Here is a 20,004-nt window from a genome sequence, read left to right on the forward strand (position 1 = left end):
TCTGGCAACATAAAAACCCATCTGTATCTCTTTCTAATTTGGATCCAGTAACCTTGTAAAACAAACCCAGGGAATGGGTCCTGATGTAGTAACATGGCCTATCCTCCCAGACCCAACCAATTTCTCATGCCTGGGTGCTCCATTATATCAGTAGTGACAGTTTAGCCAGTAGCCTGAGAGACTGAAAGCCTGTGATCTCCTTAGGAAGGGCTTTATTTCAAGGCAAACTATTTCTTCTGGTCAAATCTTATTTGGATTATCTCAAAATTTTTTGCTTGACATTTGGCACGTCATTTGTGCCACAGCTGCCGTAGATAAGATTTGTCTTCTGTTGCTCATTTCAGCTCAAAGAGAAGACACAAAATCAATTAGCAAATATACCTCTAAAAATGTACTCAGGGAGAAAAAATTGCCAAACCACTGAAGCAAACAGCCCTTGACAGAAGAGAAAAAGATCCATGAATCATCTAATGCAAATACTGGCATTATTACAAAGCACAAAGTTCACAACTATCTAGTATCACCCAAGCAAAATGGTTTCTAAAATTTAGGTCGTTAAAAGTAAGATTCATTAGATTCCCTATTTTCCTCCATTGAACAGTGTTAATTATGTGATGTCATATTTTCCATATGAATATATTACATTTTTACACACCACTCCACATTTATTAATTCAACTAACATCTATAACACTCCCACTGTGTGCTGGGCACCACATTCTATTTCTCTTATTCACAACAATAATATTCTATGAGAAAGTGATACCTGGCCCATTTGAAAGATTTGGTTCACTGAAAAAAAAAAAAAAAGAAGAAAAAAACAAAGCCATAAAGTCTCTCCCAGAAACTCAACTGAAAATATTAACTTCCTCACCAGAATTGGCAATTGCAGACACAGTGCAGCTGGTCACTTTTCTGAGAAAGTTACATAAGCAAAAGCACAAATCTCTATGTGGGGCCTTCAAATGGCCTAGTTACCATGACAGCAGCATTAACAATCAAGTTTTCAATATACACATGAAGAAAAATAAATAATAAATAATGCTACTCTTTAAAGGATAATAGTAATAGCTAACATGTACTGAGACTCACAATATTCCAGGTTAAGCGCTAAGCTGCCATTACCTCATTTAATAAACCTCACATCATCCCTAGGGAATGGACCTTATTGCAATTCCCATTTTACAGATGATGAAACTGAAGTTTGCATTACTCAAGGTCACTCAGCTACTGAGAGCTGGAACTCAAACTTGAGTCTGTTACTGTCCAAAGCATGCACTCCTGATTATCATATTATACTGCTTTGTTTACACTCACTCAATTGCAGTCCAATACTTTTGAATGTCTTATAAGGTTACTTTTTAGAACAAGTTCCTTCTTTAAACTACCATTTAGATGATACATATAAAAGTCAACAAATAAGGATTTTACTTGGAACCGGTCTTACAAGTTTAAATATCTGGACGAGAAACAAAATCTGAATGAAAGCCCTGAATGCCCACAGCAATGGGTCAGAAACTCACTGGAGCTTCAAGAGACCTCGAGAGTCATACAGGCCAAATTCTTCATTTTAGGAATAATAAAACAAACATCTTTTGAAAAACATCTATATTCAACCTAAACTACTACATTTCCGATTCAGAGACACTTGTGAGTTTTTTTTCCTCCAATCATTTAAATAGAAAATCTAACATTTCTAACATTTCAACATCATGCACAAACAAGGTATCCCTTTTTGAAAGTACTGTAAGAAAATACAAACCCCATGACATGAAGTTAGATCACTGCAGGGCTATTTATTACTAAATGAAAGCGTGAATATTATAATAAGACATGTTATAGAAAGCTATAAAATGGCATCCTTAACTATACGAACTCAAACTCAAAAATAGCCATTTTTCCTTGAATTAAATTTACATTCATTTGGGTCAACCAGCAGCTCAGCTTCATTTCATCGGTCATGTCATGTGACTGAATTCAAGCTCATTTCAAGGGAAAGGCCGTTCTATGCTGTATTTAGAACACATATCACTGAGCAGACAGATGAGTCTTTATAGGCCTATCCAGAAACCTCGCTTTAGTTGCTAAGAAACTACAATTTTACCGTATTATAAGTCATTGGAAAAAAGCTATGCCAGCAGAGATTAAACACGTTAAGATCAAGAATCTCTCACCTATTGTGCAAAATGAAACTATGCTATTACCATAAACTGAATAGCTAAAATTAGCATTAGGCTTCTTTAAGTCATGTTGTTGACACAGTCGAAAAACTGATAAGACAAATTAAGACTAACTCTACCCTGCCTTCCACAGTGGACTCATCATACTTAGAGGAAAACAGGAAAAATACCCAATACACTTAGCATATTCAATGCTAGAGATAGAAAAAATGTTTCCTTCCTGACGCCTGCAGTGATATCCAAGGCCATGAAGCATACATAAAATTTGGTACTACAAACACATATTTAACTGATGGATAATGTCAATCTTTTATTTATATATTTTCCCTCTAACATTCAGCATTTTAAACTCAGTTTCTCAAAAACCTCCACTGGCTCTATCACTGATGCTTTAAAATTTAAATTGCAGCCTCTCTAATAAGAGTAATCTTAAATTGTTCTAGCATAACAATAAACACTGAAAGATTAGCAAAAATAATTTATAGTTCATTCTCCAGTACTGACTTCTCATAAATTCCTTCACAGAAAAAATATTCTTTAACCTCTTAACGGCTGTTTCCACAAGGGCAGAAACAGGTTCACAATCCTAGACTCACTTCTGAAAGATCAATTCAGCAGCTGAATGGTAACACATGCCTTCAATCAGAATCTGTTCTGTTTAGATCCCTATGCCCATGATTCCCCACCATTTCTCCTTCTTCTCAAAGGAGCTTCAATTCAAAACCCAGTAATTCTCTCGTTTCTACTGTACCACCTCCCAGGGGCCACTTTCAGGTTCCTCGGAAATAACATCTTTTCTGTATTGAAACTTTTAAATCTCAAAAATCCACTTCCCCATCTCCCTGTTGCCAGTCACTGCCCTCAATCCCACCACTGCAGTTAGTTGCAGCTATGTGTCCCTGTCTTCCCAAAGGCCCGACCAATATCATACAGCATTTGCCACATACCAACTCCTCCCTTCCCTAATTTATCCTCCACACTGCAAACCAACATTACACCCCCGACTTCCTGCATTTTACTCCCTTCCCTTATTTTTCGTCTCCCCCACCCCCATCTCTATACCTAGGCCTCCTTACTTCTCTAATAAATATTCCCCCACCTCAGTTCCAACCCTTTCCCTCCATCCTCTGCTCATTTTCCTCTCCTTATTTAGAAACTCCTTTTTGCTCTCCCAACCACTACCCTAGAATGCCCAGCACTCCACCCTCTTTAGCAAACCCAGCCCTCTTCCCCCAGCTCATTTGGAGATACTGCTGCTTCTCTCTCCAGGTCCCCTACTGCAGTCAACCCACTCCCTTATCTTCCCACCCACCCTCCCTCTATCCCCAGATCCAAGGTTCCCTGATTCTTTACCCCCTCCTTTGGTATCTAGTACTCAGCTCACCATTAGTGTGCTTCAGGACTCTCTTCCCCCCAATTTCTCCCTTATTTTTAAGGATGTCACCAGTCCTACGGGGCCTCAGTAGAATCCTGGACGACCCCAGCTCCCAGGGGGCCTGACCGACACCACCATCCCCGTCGCCCGGAACACAAACGCCCGTCTTGTGCCACCCTCCCTAAGAGCTGTGCCCCCTCCTCATCCGCCCCCGCTACTCCAGCTCCTCACGTCGGCTTCCTCCGTGTCCCCTCGCCGACCCGGCACGACGAGCCCCACGACTTGGAGCCCCCAAGTCGGCAACACCTCGGGCTCTCCCTGGACGCCCCCGCCGCTCGGACGGGCGCCTCCTCAAACCCGCGGCCGGTACCTCCTCCTCTCCGACCCGCAGCCCCTCAGACGCCCACTCGGCACCCTTCTCCGAGCTCCAGCTTCCCCTCGGGCCAGAGCCGGGCCCTCTCCGGCCCCGGCGCCCCTCAGCCCCCGCCCGGCCCGCCCCCGGCGCCCGGCTTACCGTTCTGAGCGGCGCCTGGCCCTGGGAGGAGGGAGCCAGAAACCAGCAACAGCGAGAGGGCCAGGGCGCTGGGCAGCGACGAGCCCGACATCCTCCTAGCAGAAGACCCAACAGTGAATGGGCCGGGGCCAGAGCCGGGGCCGGGGAAGGGAGGGGAGGGAGGGAGGGGGCGGGCTAGCGCGCGAGGGAGTGAGCGAGGGAGGAAGCCGCGGCTCGGCTCCGTCCTTCCCCGTCCTCCTCCTGCCGCCGCAGCGCCCAAGCCTCGCGAGACCTTCGCTCCGGGTCGTGGGCGGCTGAGGAGCGACCGCCGCAAGGCTCGCGAGAAGAGGCGGCCCCGATGGAGACTCCCGCCCCGCGGACCCGGCGGACCCGCCCCTGCAGAGGCTGATTGGCCTAGCGCGAGGTAGGTCACGTGCCGAGGGCGCCTCTGGCCATGTGACGGGGCGAGGCGGGACTCCGCCAGCTCTGCGGGCGGTGGGGAACCGGGAAGCCCTCGTTCGGTTTACTCCTCTGTGGCCCAGGCGCACCCATAAATAAGAGGAAGCTTTGAAACACAGTACATTTCCTCCACCCATCCTGCCTTTCATTTGTTAGCGCTCTTGGCTGCAGAGTTTAATACACCGTGCCTCCTTTCCTCCTTCCTCTCATTCTTCCTCTCATTGTCCCCTGCCCTGCTGTTTCTTCCTTCTGGACTTTGAACATAGACCTCTACTGGTAACTGGCTCCAACTCCTTCTCTCATCTGCTGTTTTTTCCTTCCAGGAAAAGTGGTGCGCCCCCCGTGCCCCCTGTTACCTTGTGCCTTCCTGCTGGACATCTGCTCCCTTTGCCTGAAATGTCTTCCTTTTCCGCTTCTGCCTACTCCTCCTCCCCACCCCCATCTGGGCCTTATTTTAGCTTATAGACTCTAAGGGCCTAAAGTTCAACTAGCCTAATTGCATGTTCATAGACACAATTCTACAAGGAAGTCATCATATATGAACTTACATGAAGACTCCTGAGAAGCGTCTTAATGCGGGAAACTTTATTGAGAACGTGCTGTGTGCCAGGCGCAAAGTGAAACCCACATGAAAAGATAGTCCCCGCCCTCATGGAGTGCCTTGCCTAGGCTAGCAGAGGAGTGAGGAAGGGTCAAATGGCCCATAGGAAAGGATCTAGCAAAGCATTCTGGAGGGTGATTGGCAGTGTGGTTACTACTGTTTGCATAGAAGTTTAGGAAATGCTCTTTTTAGGGGTATTTTTTGTACTACCCTCAGCGCTTGTGGTTGGCAAAGTTCTATGGCTTAGCTCTTCCCTGACTCACAGCAGACGTCCTGGGAGTGTCTGTGGCATCTCCGAGGAGCCAAGTAAACAGTCCTGGTGGCCTGACTTGATTTAAAGAGAGGGTTTGGAGGACCTAGAAGAAAGAGACCCTCGCAATCTCTGTCAAGCTAAAGTGGTCTGGAGCTTTCAACAACCAGCTTGTGGTTCCAGAGCAAACTTTCCAGCAAGGGCCAGGACCACTATGGCATGTTGTCGATTGAAGTGAAAACTGTATCTTTCAAAACCTGAGGTGTGTGAGTGACGAAAAGATTGGCATGTACCTTCCTCTGGACAAAGGCCATTCTGCAGACAGCCCTGTAAGGAGGGCTACAGGGCTGCCTGTGGTGGGATCAATATTTTCAGCTGATGGAAGCTTTGGTTGGATGCAACCATTCCGCCTCATTATAGCTGTAACAAATATGGCCCTTTGATCCTTACAACAAGAGATTCTTACAAAATGATCATGCTATTTTTGTGAATAGGGAAGCTGAAGCCAAGGGAGGACACGAATGGCTCCAGCTCTGAGAATGTTTGTATTAATCATTAATGCCAAACAGTCTGGTTTGCTTGTTAATAGGCTCATGGTGGAAGTGCATTTTCTTGTCGCCTTGAAGTCGGGAGTGGCATGTGATGTGCTTGGGTCAGTGAAATGTGTAAAGTGACATGCATTGCTTTCAAGCAGAAGCAATGCATGTTTAGACTCTGTTCCATACTCTTTTGTCTTGGTAGTGATTACTGATCATGACAATGAAAGCGCATATCAAAAAGAACCTTATGTCAGCATTAGTCCCTGAGTTAGCATAATAAGCTGAACCCCTCTGCTAACCCATACAGAACAGGTACCCTCTGTTGAATTAAACTGTGAGATTCAAGGGGTATTTGTTCCTGTGACATAACATAGACTGTTCCGGCTAAGGGAAAGATGAAATTCAAGTCCACAACACCACAACACCTACCATCCAGGAGCTGTGTCATCTTAGGCAAGTGACCTAATCTCTCTGGACCTTATTTTCTGTCAAATGGTGCTAATGATAGCACCTGCCTTACAAGTTTATAGAAGCAATAAATTAGTAGATTTATGTGTGATGTTTAGAACAGTTTCTGGTGCATAGTAAACACTCATGTTGATGTTGATGATGATGCTGCAATTCTGACTCCAGCTTTGTATTCTTCTTATCTCATGCTTTCAAAAAGTGATCTGGGAGGAATATTTTTAAGTATGGGTGTTACCAGTCAACTCTCAAAACCTGCACTTATGAAAAGCCCTTTTGCCCAGAGAGAAATGTCTTCAAATTCCACATGATAGTAGCTGTACTTCGTCACTTTTTGTTGAGAAAATACATAATAACTAAGACCTTTTAATAATTCTGTAACTTTTTTTTTTTTTTTTTTTTGAGATGGAGTCTTGTTCTGTGGCCCAGGCTGGAGTGCAGTGGCGGGATCTCGGCTCACTGCAACCTGCACCTCCCAGGTTCAAGAGATTCTCGTGCCTCAACCTCCCAAGTAGCTGGGATTACAGGCAGCTGCCACCATGCGCAGCTAAGTTTTGTATTTTTAGTAGAGACAGGGTTTTGCCATGTTGGCCAGGCTGGTCTCAAACTCCTGACCTCAGGTGATCCGCCTGCCTCAGCCTCCCAAAGTGCTGGGATTACAGGCATGAGCCACCATGCCTGGTCTAAGTCAGTAACTTCTGTAAAAGAATTTAGGAATTTGTATTTTGTTGTTGTTCAAGACTTACATACACTGTAAAAAAAAAAAAAAACTCTTTACAAGTGTATGTGGCTGTGCCAGAGGTTGGCTGTGTTCTTTGCAATACCTTAGAAGAGCCCTAGGGGTCCTCAGAGCTCAAGCTGAGACACTTTCCTGGCCTCCAGGGACTGCTTGGAGTTAGGCTCTCCGTTGCTGATCGCGCCCCCTGGTGGGAAGGCCTGTAATACAGCATTCCCAACTGAAAGGCTTCGCGTGGATTGGTTTGAACATGGTTCACTCAACCATTGGAAGGATGTTAGTCAAGAGGCTTGTACTGTTCCTAGAGTTGACCTTGAACTTCCTAATGGTTTCCTCCCTCTTGTAAAGATCTCTGCCCCTTTAAAGCTCTTGCTATTCAGATTACCACCCCACTCATCTTGATTGTTGTCATCTTGCGACCTCCCAGCCAATGTAATCTTTTCTCTGCCCCTTCTGATGCCTAGTACCATCCTTGAACTCCATCCATGGGTGAGTTCAACATCCATGTTCATGACCTATTCAGTACCATGATCTCTTAATCCTTTTACCTTCTCATGTCCAACTTTCTCCTCAACTAAACCAACACTTTCGAGCTCACACCGTCAACACTTTAATCACCCAGAAAGGGCTTCATCTTTGAAATATGAAAATATAATACCCCCTGTCCATTCACCAACACCTAGCCTTTCATTTCCTTGTGCTAGTACCCTATTTGCTGTAATTCTTCAACCTCACTGAGACCACTAATCTGCTAATCCCACCAATGTGTCTTTATCCATTCTTCATTTCTTTCTTGGTCCAATTTAGAGCACATGATTCATCATTATAATCATTCCCTTGCCCACCTCAACTTTCAACATACTTTCCTGGAAAAACCACGATCTGACTGAGCCCTATAGTCTGAAATAAGGTACCATGCCTGTACCTGAGCAGCTGAGTGTTGCCAGAGAAAAATCATACAAACTGTCTAAATGACTGCATTTTAAATTCATGATCTCAAACTTCAAAAGGATATTCAACACTACTCAGCAATCCTACTCTTTCATATGTGATAAGCATGAATTTGCAACTACAACCATCACATGCCAGAAATGCCTCATTTTTTTTTCTTTCTATAAATCAGATTTAATCTATTCTGAGTACCTTTCTGCTGAGATGACAAGAAATTCAATGTTGGCCTTTATGAGTCTCCCTGACTACTTCCCGGGATAATATGAAATTCCTGGTGTTTTACACAGCCTGGGACATTCCTTTTTGTTTGCTTTTTAGTTCACCATGGTGACTGCTGGTAGGAACATTGACCAGATCCACGTGATTCCTTGAAGGTGAATGGCTCAGTACTTCCCACCACTTCCCCCAGCAGCCTCACCCCACACCACACTCCCTTTCAGCCTTTGTGATGGCTCTGCTTCATCTCAACTTGGGGGCCTTTGCATATTTTGTTCTCTTTGCCCCAAATACTAAACAACCCATCTTTTTTGCCTGGTCTACTTCTCATCCTTTAGATCTCAGCTTCAACTCATCTCTCCTAATACGAAATTGTAAACCACAGTGAGGTGTCATTTCACGTGCACATATTTAATTCAATAATTTTTTAATGCTGGGCACAGTGGCTCATGGCTGTAATCCCACACTTTGGGAGGCCGAGATGGGTGGATCACTTGAGGTCAGGAGTTCAAGACCAGCCTGGCCAACATGGCAAAAGCCCGTCTCTACTAAAAATACAAAAATTAGCAGGACATGGTAGCGCACATCTGTAATCCCAACTTACGGGAGACTTACTTGAACCCAGGAGGCGGAGGTTGCAGTGAGCCAAGATCACGCCACTGCACTCTAGCTTGGGCGACAGTACAACATTCTGTCTCAAAATAATAATAATAATTTTTTTTAAACCTGAAAATACCAAATATTGATAGGGATGTGGAGCAATAGGAACTCTCGTACATTGCTAGTATGCAGATAAAAATGGCAAAGCTACTTTGAAGAACTCTGACAATATTCCATCAAGTTAAATACATATCTAATCTATGACCACCAATTCTATTCCTGAATCTCAGTGCTCAACAGAAGTGAAATACATGTCTACAAAATGGATTGTACAAGAATGTTCATAGCAGATTTATTCATAATAGCCAAAACAAGAAACAACCCAAATACTCATCAACAGATGAATGGATAAACAAACTGTGGACTAGTCATATGATAGAATACTACTCAGCAAAAATAAATCAATCGATTACTGACACACAACAACATGGATGAATCTCAGAAGAATGATACTGAGGGAAAGTGAGACAAAAAATGTATATGTGTATATATATAGCATAGTTCTACAAGTTATAGAATAGGCAAAACTAATTTACATTGACACAAATAAGATCAGTTTCAGTGGTTTCCTGGGACAGGGAGGGGATTGACTGGAAGGGACACAGGGGATGTTCTGGGTGATAAAAATTTTCTGTATCTTGATCTGGGGAGTAGTTACATTAGTGTATACATTTGTCAAAACTTATTGAAGCTACACCTCAATTTAAAAATGTAAACAAAAACATCTCCTTATCAAAGCCTTTCCTGGGCTCCACAACTCAGTTAAACCTCTTTTTTTTTTTTTTTTTTTTTTTTTTTTCAGACAGAGTTTTGCTCTGTCGCCCAGACTGGAATTCAGTGGCACAATCTCAGCTCACTGCAACCTCTGCCTCTCAGGATCAAGTGATTCTCTTGCCTCAGCCTTCCAAATAGCTGGGATTACAGGTGCGCACCACCACACCTGGTTAATTTTTGTAGTTTTAGTAGAGATCGGGTTTCACCATGTTGGCCAGGCTGGTCTTAAACTCCTGACTGCAGTTGATCCGCCTGCCTCAGTCTCCAAAGTGCTGGAATTACAGGCATGAGCCACCATGCCCAGCCTAAACCTCATTCTTAAATATACTGATTGTTCCATGCATATCTTCATGGCTGTTACCACAGCTGGGATTTTACATTTATTTGTGTGGTTATTCGACTTGCATCTGAATCCTTCTCTAGACCTCCAGGAGGAGGGAACCATGACCAACAGTATCAGTATTATTTACTACTGTATCTCTGTTGTAGGCAGAAAAAGTGAGGGTCATGATCAACTCAGTATACCACTGGAGGCTATATGAGTAAACAGCAAACTGTTCTCATGAAGGCAGGATGTTGGCAAACTGACAAACTGCCTCTGCTGCCCAGAAGGAATGCTGAGGGCAGTCACGCCCCAAGCAGTGTTTCTTGTGATTAGGTACATCTGAAGCCTGTTAGCAATAATGTGAACCTGTGATCAGTTAAGCAGCTGACCAATAGTTACCTCCTCCTCCCTGCTCTTTCTACCCAATAAATATGAAAGGCTGTAGAAGCTCAGGGCTGCCTTTGCTCAGTAGAAGCAAGGAGCCTTCTTCTTCTTCCTCAGACCCTTTCTTTAAAACAGTTTCTTTTGTTTTAAGTTTTCATTTCTGTGTTCTTCCTCCTTTGTTCAGTCCCGTGGTAACCGTAGTAACCATGGCAAATCACAGCATATCTCCAGTACCTACTACCACGCCTGGCGTGTGGTGGGCATTTAGTGAATATCTCCTGACTGAAGAGACAAAGCATACAGCTAGACTCAGAATCTCAGACTCTTGCCTCTCAATCCAGTGCTCCTTTCACTCTATCACTATGATGTTGGAATCTAGTTCTGCCTCAAGGCCCAACTCTAATTCCACTTGTTCTGGAAAACCATCTCTGTTCACCGTTCATTCAGTCCTCATTCATTTCACAAATGTTGGGTGCATAGTCTGTGCAAGGGTATGGTGTACAATGATGACAGGGAACACAGACATTGAACAACAATGATACCATTTCTTACTTAATTATAATTTTGGTCCATGATAAGAGTAGACATATTGGATGCTAAGGGAGTATGTTACAGGGAAACCTAACTATGTCTGAGGTGGGAGGAGTGGTCAAGAAAGGCTCCTGGAGGAAGGGACAGCAAAGCTGTGTTCTGAAGGATGCTTAAGAGTTAGCCAGGCTGTCAGGCTTGGTGGCTCACATCTGTAATCCCAGCACTTTGGAAGGCCAAGGTGGGCAGATCACCTGAGGTCAGGAGTTTGAGACCAGTCTAGCCAACTTGTGAAACCGCTTCTCTACTAAAAATACAAAAATTGGCCGGGCACGGTGGCTCAAGCTTGTGATCCCAGCACTTTGGGAGGCCGAGACGGGCGGATCATGAGGTCAGGAGATCGAGACCATCCTGGCTAACACGGTGAAACCCCATCTCTACTAAAAAAATACAAAAAAACTAGCCAGGCGAGGTGGTGGGCCCCTGTAGTCTCAGCTACTCGGGAGACTGAGGCAGGAGAATGGCGTGAACCCGGGAGGCGGAGCTTGCAGCGAGCTGAGATCCGGCCACTGCACTCCAGCCTGGGCGACAGAGCGAGACCCTGTCTCAAAAAAAAAAAAAAAAAAAAATACAACAATTAGCTGGACATGGTGGCGCACACCTGTAATCCCAGCTACTTGGGAGGTTGAGGCATGAGAATCGCTTGAACCCAGGAGGTGGAGGTTGCAGTGAGCTGAGATCACACTACTGCACTCCAGCTTAGGTGACAGAGCATGACTCCATCTCAAAAAAAAAAAAAAGAGTTAGCCAGGCTAAAAAGTAATAAACAACAACAAAAAATTATATCTAGAGGCAAAAATAAAAAATAAAAAACAAATGAACAAAAAAGGATTAGCCTGGCACAGATAAGGTAGGTCTGTTGCAGACAGGTTTAAAAGGTTGAAAGCAGGAAGGAGATTGTCAAGGTCTGCAGAGGAGCCCAGTGTGTCTAGAGCTCAGACAGCAAGGAGAAGGGGGGCAAAAGGAGGCTGAGGCTGAAGGAGGGGCATTGGGGCCATATCAGGCAATGCCTTGAGGACCATATTAAGGGTTTAAGATGTTGATCACCTATGAGGTAACCTGTAGCTTCCTTTAACAAAATCTAGTCCAGAACCTCTTTATTTGTCAATAAAAGAAATCTGTCTGTAAATACCATAATATATTAAAGCAGAATGAGTAGTTAAACTGTGCTACCTATAAGCCTGATCACGTTACTCTCCATCATCATTTCCTTCTATTAGAAACATTTTACTTAGCTGTTCCTCCAGGCTCAGCTGTGCTGCAGAGAATTAAGGGAAGGGCCTTTTGTCCTTTGGATCAGAACGTAAATGGCCAGGAACCCTCCCCTAAGGTCATGGTGTGGTGGCTGTTGTCTCCAAGTAGAAAGTGAATGTAGCTGGCTCACACCTGTAATCCCAGCACTTTGGGAGGCCGAGGCAGGTGGATCACGAGGTCAGGAGATTGAGACCATCCTGGCTAACATGGTGAAACCCTGACTCTACTAAAAATACAAAAAAATTAGCCAGGCGTGGTGGTGCGCACCTGTAGTCCCAGCTACTCGGGAGGCTGAGGCAGGAGAATGGCGTGAACCCGGGAGGCCAAGCTTGCAGTGAGCCGAGATCACGCCGCTGCACTCCAGCCTGGGCGATTGAGCAAGACTCTGTCTCAAATAAAAAAAAGAAAGAAGGAAAGAAAGTGAATGTAGCACAGAGAACAATGCAATGAGTCGTGAGGGAGGACCAGTTCTCCCTCCACACAAGGAGACTCTCTAGCAATTGCCAAGGCTGCATGTCCAGCCCTCAATGCTTCCTTCTGCCTCCAGATACCTATGAGGGTCCTCCGTATACCACTAAAAAATGTGACCAAGCCTTGCACGACAGGCTAATTTTATACCTCTCCACATCCAGTCTCCCCATCTAGAACACCAGTTCATGATAACAACGTCTTACATGCTACAGCTTTTCACCGTTTAAAAAGCATTTCCCACCATAGGAAAAATAAAGCATTCATTATCCCATTATTTCACTTGGTTATCACAACAACCAACCTTGTTCATTTCATAAACAAGATAACTAGGCTTCAGAATGGAGAATGCCTTGTTCAGGGTCCCCAGCTGGCAGGTAATAGAGCCAGAATTTGAACCCAAGTCCTTTGGACCCCGAAGGAAATATGCTGAGGGTGGCTGAGTCACTTTTCTTGGGGAAGATGATCTCTTGCAATGACCCTCCTCGGACACAATGAGTCTTGTCTGAAGATAAGGCACTCTCTTTGGGCAAGTTCTCCATTCAAGATCTGCTAAGGCTGGTATAGTGTTGTTTCACCTTCTGGCCCTGGGAGTTTGAGGTGCTCATAATTTCTTCAGGGAACATCTTGGGTACCAGCTCCACTATGATGGCCAATGCTCAAATGGGGCAGGGCAACTGAACAGCTGAGGTAGGCTCTCCCCACTGTTGGGGTTCGGGTTTTAGCGGCTAATACATGACATTCCTTTAATCCCTTCTCAAACTTGGAAACAACTGAGAGACAGACACAGGAGTCAGGCATATGGAGGTCAAAATAGTGGAGAACATGGCTTAGTCTGCTGGCCAAGTGAGCTTGTTAACACTTTGTCCCTGAATTTGGCAGACTTATTCAGAGATGCTAGCAGTGCAGGAAAACCACAAGTCTCCCATGATCACTGGAAAACTTAGGGCGGCATGGAGAAGCGGAACCACACATCTGCTCTCTGTAGGATGCAGGTCCCAGGCTTGCTCAAGTCCTTCTGCCTCAGTTGTCCACCAGAAAACGCATTCCTGAGCCCAGGAGGAGAAGCAAGTAAAAGGAGGCCACACGTGTTACAATAATGAAGTGATTCTCTACCCCGGCCACACATTAGAATCAACCAGGGAGCTTGAAAAAAACACCACTGCCAAAATAGATATACACACAAATGTCCAGGTTCCAGCTCCAGAGATTTAAATGTAATTGATCTGGGGATGGGGCCCAGCTTGCATAGCAGAGTAATGCATTTTAATGTGCCATAATGCACTGCTTCTCGAATGTTGATGCACATTAGATTACCTGGGGAACTTTTAAAAATCCCAACCCTAGACCACACCAATTAAATCAGAATCCCTGGAGGGGAGACCCAGGCATCAGTATATTTTTAAGACTCCCCAGGTCATTCCAATATGCAGCCAAAATTGAGAACAGGTGCTCAAATGTGGTTGTGTTGTTGTTGTTGTTATTGCTTCAGATTTGAGTGTTCAGCAGAATCACAAGAAAGGCTTGTTAAAAGATGGGCTTCTGGGCCCCACCCCCAGAGTTTCTGACTCAGTAGGTTTGGGTTGTGAGCCTGAGAATCTCCATTTCTAACAAGCTGCCAGGTGGTGCAGATGCTACTGGTTTGGAGACCACACTTTGACACCTGCTACTTCACAGGGTGTGCAGAGAAGCTTTCCTTCATCAGCTGACAAAGCCACGGTAAGACCAGATGGGATAACTTTCATCCCTGAAGGTCTATAGAAAAATATGCCAAAATCCATAACATTGGCCTACATGATGTTTTAAAGAGGGTTCGTAGATTTTGACTTTTCAAAAGAGCTTGCCACATCGTGGCTAGTGTCAGAATGACCAAGATGCTCTTTATTTTGGTGCTTTCCTTCTCACAGTTGGGAAACTCATTTCTGGTTTTTGCCAGGTTAATGGCTGGTTATAGTTGAAACAGTGATGCCTTTTGAGTATTGACTTTTTCTTTTGAGATGTGCTCCCATCTGCATAGCTCTAACTGGACCACTCCATTCTTACAAGTCCCTGTTTCCCTGTTTAGTTCAGGGGTGGTCACCAGACTCAAGCCAGGCCATCCAGAAGCCCTGGAAAATGTTTGGGTTAAAACTGAGGAAAGAGAGTCGGTTTCTCTCTTCTCCATGTTATAAGCTATGAGACGTGAGACTTGGGGTGAACCATGTTTCCTCTCTACTGTGAGCTCCTCAAGGACAGAGTATTATTTACTGCCGTATTTCTCCGTGTCGGGCATAGTTAGTGGCGGACAGCAGGGCACCGAATAAACACTATAAACAGTTTTGATGAGGTATAAGTGACATGCAATGAACAGTGCATATTTAAAGTATTCAATTGGATATGTTTTGACATATTTATACACTCTAATAAACAGATTTTCAGATTGAATTAAAAAAATAAGACCCAACTATATGCTGTCTCTAAGATAGCCATTTCAAATATGCAGCCACAAATAGATTTAGAGTAAGAGACTTGAAAAGGTATCCCATGCAGACATTAATTAAAGAAAAGCCAGAATGACTGTATTAATATCAAAGTGGATTTCAGAAGAAGAAATATTATCAGGGAATAATGCTCATATTACATAATGATAATGGGGTCAATTCACCAGGAGCACATAACAATCCGAAATGGTGTGTACATGATAACAGTGCTTTATTATGCATGAAGCAAAAACTGAAAGGTGAAATAGACAAGTCCTCAATTATAACTGGATATTTTAATACCTTTCTTTCAGTGATAGAAAAAGTAGACAGAAAATCCATAAGGATATGGGAGACTGATACAACACAATCCATCAATGGAGCTAATAGCATTGTGTACCTAATAATAGTAGAATATGCATTCTTTCCAAATGCACACAGAGCATTCACTAAGATAGCCTATGTTCCAGACTATAAAATAAGTCTCAACAAATTTAAAGTTATTGCCAGGCATGGTGGGGCATGCCTGTAGTCCCAGCTATGCGGGAGGATCCCTTGAGCTTAGGAGTTTTGAGACCAGCTTAGGCAACATAGTGAGACCCCCATCTAAAAAAAAAAATTGAAAGTAGTGAAATCATGCAAACTGTGTTGTCTGACCATAAAGGAATATACTACTAAAAGTCAAAGAGAAAAAATACCTTGAAAATCCTCAAATAATTGGAAATTGAACAACACACTTGTAAAAAAAAAAAAAAAAAAAAAAGAATAAATAATAATGGAAATTTGAAAGTATTTTTAATAGTCCATTACATTAAAGAGATTTGAAAATAAGAAAACATATTTAGGGCCGGGCGCAGTGGTTTATGCCTGTAATCCTAGCACTTTGGGAGGCCAAGGCAGGTGGATCACTTGAGCTCAGGAGTTTGAGGCCAGCCTGGGCAACATGGTGAAACCCCATTTCTACAAAAAATACAAAAATTAGCTGGGCATGGTGGCTTGTACCTGTACTCCCAGCTACTTTAGGGAGCTGAGGCAGAAGGTTCCCTTGAGCCCAGGAGACAGAGGTTTCAGTGAATGGAGATCGCGTCTCTGCACTCCAGCCTGGGCCACAGAGTAAGACCCTGTCTCAAAAAAAAAAAAAAAAAAAAAAAAAAGAAGAAGAAGAAGGAGGAGGAGGAAACATATTTAGTATACTTACACTCACATTCATCATTTTCCTTTTTTTTTTTTTTTTTTTTGAGACAGAGTCTCACTCTATGGCCCAGGCTTGAGTGCAGTGGCCCAATCTCAGCTCACTACAACCTCCACCTCCCAGGTTCAAGCAATTCTCCTACCTCAGCCTCCTGAGGAGGTGGGATTACAGGCACGTGACACCATGCCCAGCCATTTTTTGTATTTTTAGTAGAGATGAGGTTTTGCCATGTTGGCCAGGCTGGTCTTAAACTCCTGACCTCAGGTGCTCCACCTGCCTTGGCCTCCCAAAGTGGTGGGATTACAGGTGTGAGCAACTGAACCTGGCCACATTGATCATTTCTATACTCTTCATTCTTATGTGTGGATGCAAATTTCCATCTGGTATCATTTTCCTTCTGCCTGATGAATTCTCTAAGCTTTTGCCTGAGAAAGTCTTTATTTCCCCTTCTCTTTTGAAACCTATTTTAGCTAGGCACAGAGGCTCACTCCTGTAAACCCAGCATTTTGGGAAGTCAAGGCAGGAGGCCCAGGAGATTAAGACCAGCCTGAGCAACATGGTGACATCTCATCTCTAAAAAGAAGGAAGGCAGGAAGGAGAGTGAGGTATTTTTTGTCGGGTATAGAATTCCAAGTTAACAGATTCTTTTTTCAATTCTTTAAAGATGTCATTCCATTATTTTTTGCTTGGCATAATTTCTGATGAAAATTCTACTATAATCCTTGCCTTTGTTCCATCGAACATAATACGTCTTTTTTTTTCTGGCTGCTATTCAATTATTTTCTTTATCACTGGTTTTTCAGCAATTTGATTATAATGTGCCTTGATGTTTGTTGTTTTCTTTATGTTTCTTCCATTCGGAGTTCATTGAGATTCTTGGATCTATAGGTTTATAGCTTTCCTCAAATTTGGAAAATCTTATGCCATTATTTCTTCTCATAAGTTTCTATTCTTCTACCCTTCTGCAACTCTAGTTATACTTATTTTATTTTAGAGATGGAGTCTCGCTCTGTTGCCCAGGCTGGAGTGCAATGGCATGATCTTGGCTTACTACAACCTCCACCTCTAGGGTTCAAGTGATTCTCCTGTCTCAGCCTCCCTAGTAGCTGGGATTACAGGCACCTGCCACCAAGCCCAGAAAATTTTTGTATTTTTAGTAGAGAGAGAATTTCACCATGTTAGCCAGGCTGGTCTTGAACTCCTGACCTCAGGTGATCCACCTGCCTTGGCCTCCCAAAGTGCTGGGATTACAGGCACGAGCCACCATGCCCAGGCCATCACATGTATCTTAGATCACTTGTTATCATCCCATAGAATCACTAGGCTTGTTTTTTGTTTTTGCGTTGTTTTTGAGACAGAGTCTCACTCTTGCCCAGGCTGGAGTGCGGTAGATCACAGTTCACTGCAGCCTTAACTTTCTGGGCTCAAGTAATCCTTCCATCTCAGCCTCCCAAGTAGCTGGGACCATACACATGTGCCACCACACCCAGCTAATTTTTGTATTTTTTATAGAGATGGGGTTTTGCCATGTTGGCCAGGCTGGTCTCAAACTCCTGACCTCAGGTGATCCACCTGCCTCGGCCTCCTGAAGTGCTGGGATTGCAGGTGTGAGCCACTGTGCCCAGCCACATTTATCATGGAGGAGCGGGAGGGTGAGAGGGTAGGAGGAGGAGGAGAAAGAGGAGGAGGAGGAGGAGAAGGAGGAGGAGGAGGAGGAGGAGGAGGAGGAGGAGGAGGAGGAGGAGGAGGAGGAGGAGGAGGAGGATCTGCCCACCTCAGCCTCCCAAAGTGCTGGGATTGCAGGCGTTCACTTTTTTCCATTCTCATTTTTCTCTGTGTTCTTCATTTTCGGTAAATGTTGCTATGTCCTCACATTCACTGACCTCTTTTTTCTAGTGTTTAATCTTCTCTCAATCCAATCTTGTATAGATTTCGTTTCTGATCATTGTGTTTTTCACTCTAGAAATTCCATTTGGGTCTTTTAGTATCTTTTCTTTGTCTCCTCATTATTTTTATGTTTTCCTTTTCATCTTAAGCATATTTGTAAGATTTAAAAATAGCTTTAAAATCCTCGTCTGCTAATTCTATAATCTTTGTCATTTCTAGGTTTTTGGCTTTTTTTTTTTTTTTTTAAGAGACAAAATCTCTCTCTCACTCTATCACCCAGGCTGGCATACAGTGACACAATCATAGCTCACTGCAGTATCCAATTCCTGGGCTCAAGAGATCCTACCGCTTCAGCTTCCTAAGTAGCTGGGACTACAGGCATGTTCCACCACATCCTGCTAAATTTAAAAAAAAAAAATTTTTTTTGGAGAGGTGGGGTCTCATGATGTTGTCCAAACTGGTTTTGAACTCCTGGCCTCAAGCAATAATCCTGCCTCAGCCTCCCAAAGCGCTGAGATTATAGGCATGAGTCACCATGCCCAGCCCATTTCTAATATTTTCTAAAGATGCATTTTTCTCTTCGCTATGGTTCATCTTCCTGCTGATTTGTATGCCTGGTATCCAAAAAAAAACCTTGTATCAAAAAAAAAAACTAGCTTTTTCATTGGATGCTCTACATGGTAAATTTTACCTTGCTGATTGCTGCACTTTGTTGCTCTTCTTTAAGGAGTGTTGGGCTTTGTTTGGCATGAACTTAAACTATTGCAAATCAGTTTGATCTTTTTGAGGCTTGTTTTTCTGCACTGTTATGGTATCAGAATGGCCATTTTTCTAGGTGTATTTATGTCTTCTGTCAAGGCCTCCTGCTTCTGAGAATGCCCCCTATATTACAAAGCCTCTACTCTGGCTGGTGGAAACAAAAACTAGTTCTAGCTGTGTGTGAGCTTCAGGAATTATTTGAACAACTGTTTTCCAATGGTTTTTACCCCAGCCTCCTGGAGTTTCACCCCAGGCATGTACAGATCACTACTCAGCCAAAGGCTAGTTTAGAGGATCCTTCTGTAGATCTCTAGAGTTTCCTGGTGTGCAGCTTCCTCCTTCCCTGTACACTGCCCTACAGGTTCCAGCCGCCTCAGCCTCCCCAAATTCCAGTCTCTGTCTTCTAAACTCAACAAGGTTGGTGGTTCTGGATGGGCCACTCTCCCTGCACTGCAGCCAGAAAACTGCCTGAAGGCAGCAATTGCAGAACTCACAATACCTTCCCCTTCGCTCAGGGACTGCAGTCCTGTGCTGCCCATGTTGTTTTATGTATTTTGCCTGGTTTACTAGTTGTTTATAATGGGATTGCAATTTTTGTAGCACTTAATCCTTCACAGGAAGAAGTAGGAGTTAACTACTTTTAACTGTTTCTCTTTTAGTTCTTCTACTAGTTGATTTCATAAGGTTAAATGATATTCTGAAGCCAACATATTTTTAGTTTTTCAACTTCCTGCTATGAATGATGAAGATTTCGCCTACCCTCCACTTTCTCCATCCCTCTTCCCAGTTTGAATAGTCATGTGATGTTTTTGTTGTTGTTCTTCTTCACTTATTGTGTAAATTTCAGTAGTATACTTGATAATGTATTTCTCACTCCATCATCTTTTTTTCTTTTTTTTTTTCTTGAGACGGAGTCTCACTCTGTCGCCCAGGCTGGAGTGCAGTGGCGCAATCTCGGCTCACTGCAAGCTCTGCCTCCGGGGTTCACGT

At 43.7% G+C, this 20,004-nt stretch overlaps 1 protein-coding gene across 10 annotated transcripts in view; it reads right to left on the reverse strand.

Annotated features, from left to right (window-relative positions):
* NPTN (neuroplastin) overlaps positions 1–4,332 on the reverse strand; it is a 72,799-nt gene extending 68,467 nt beyond the window's left edge. For 9 of the 10 annotated variants that reach the window (XR_010588143.1, XM_073996284.1, XM_005559996.5 and 6 more), the window contains exon 1: positions 4,069–4,332. Coding sequence is in view for 6 of the 10 variants with exons in the window: in XM_073996284.1 (XP_073852385.1) it covers positions 4,069–4,159 (91 nt within the window). In the remaining 4 variants the exon portion in view is untranslated. Of the gene's footprint in view, positions 1–3,785; positions 4,040–4,068 lie in introns of those variants that run through there. The other variant, XM_073996282.1, reaches the window with a different exon arrangement.
* Positions 4,333–20,004: the final 15,672 nt, after the last annotated feature.

This window comes from Macaca fascicularis, chromosome 7, assembly GCF_037993035.2.
Source record: "Macaca fascicularis isolate 582-1 chromosome 7, T2T-MFA8v1.1".
Classification (NCBI taxonomy): Eukaryota; Metazoa; Chordata; class Mammalia; order Primates; family Cercopithecidae; genus Macaca; species Macaca fascicularis.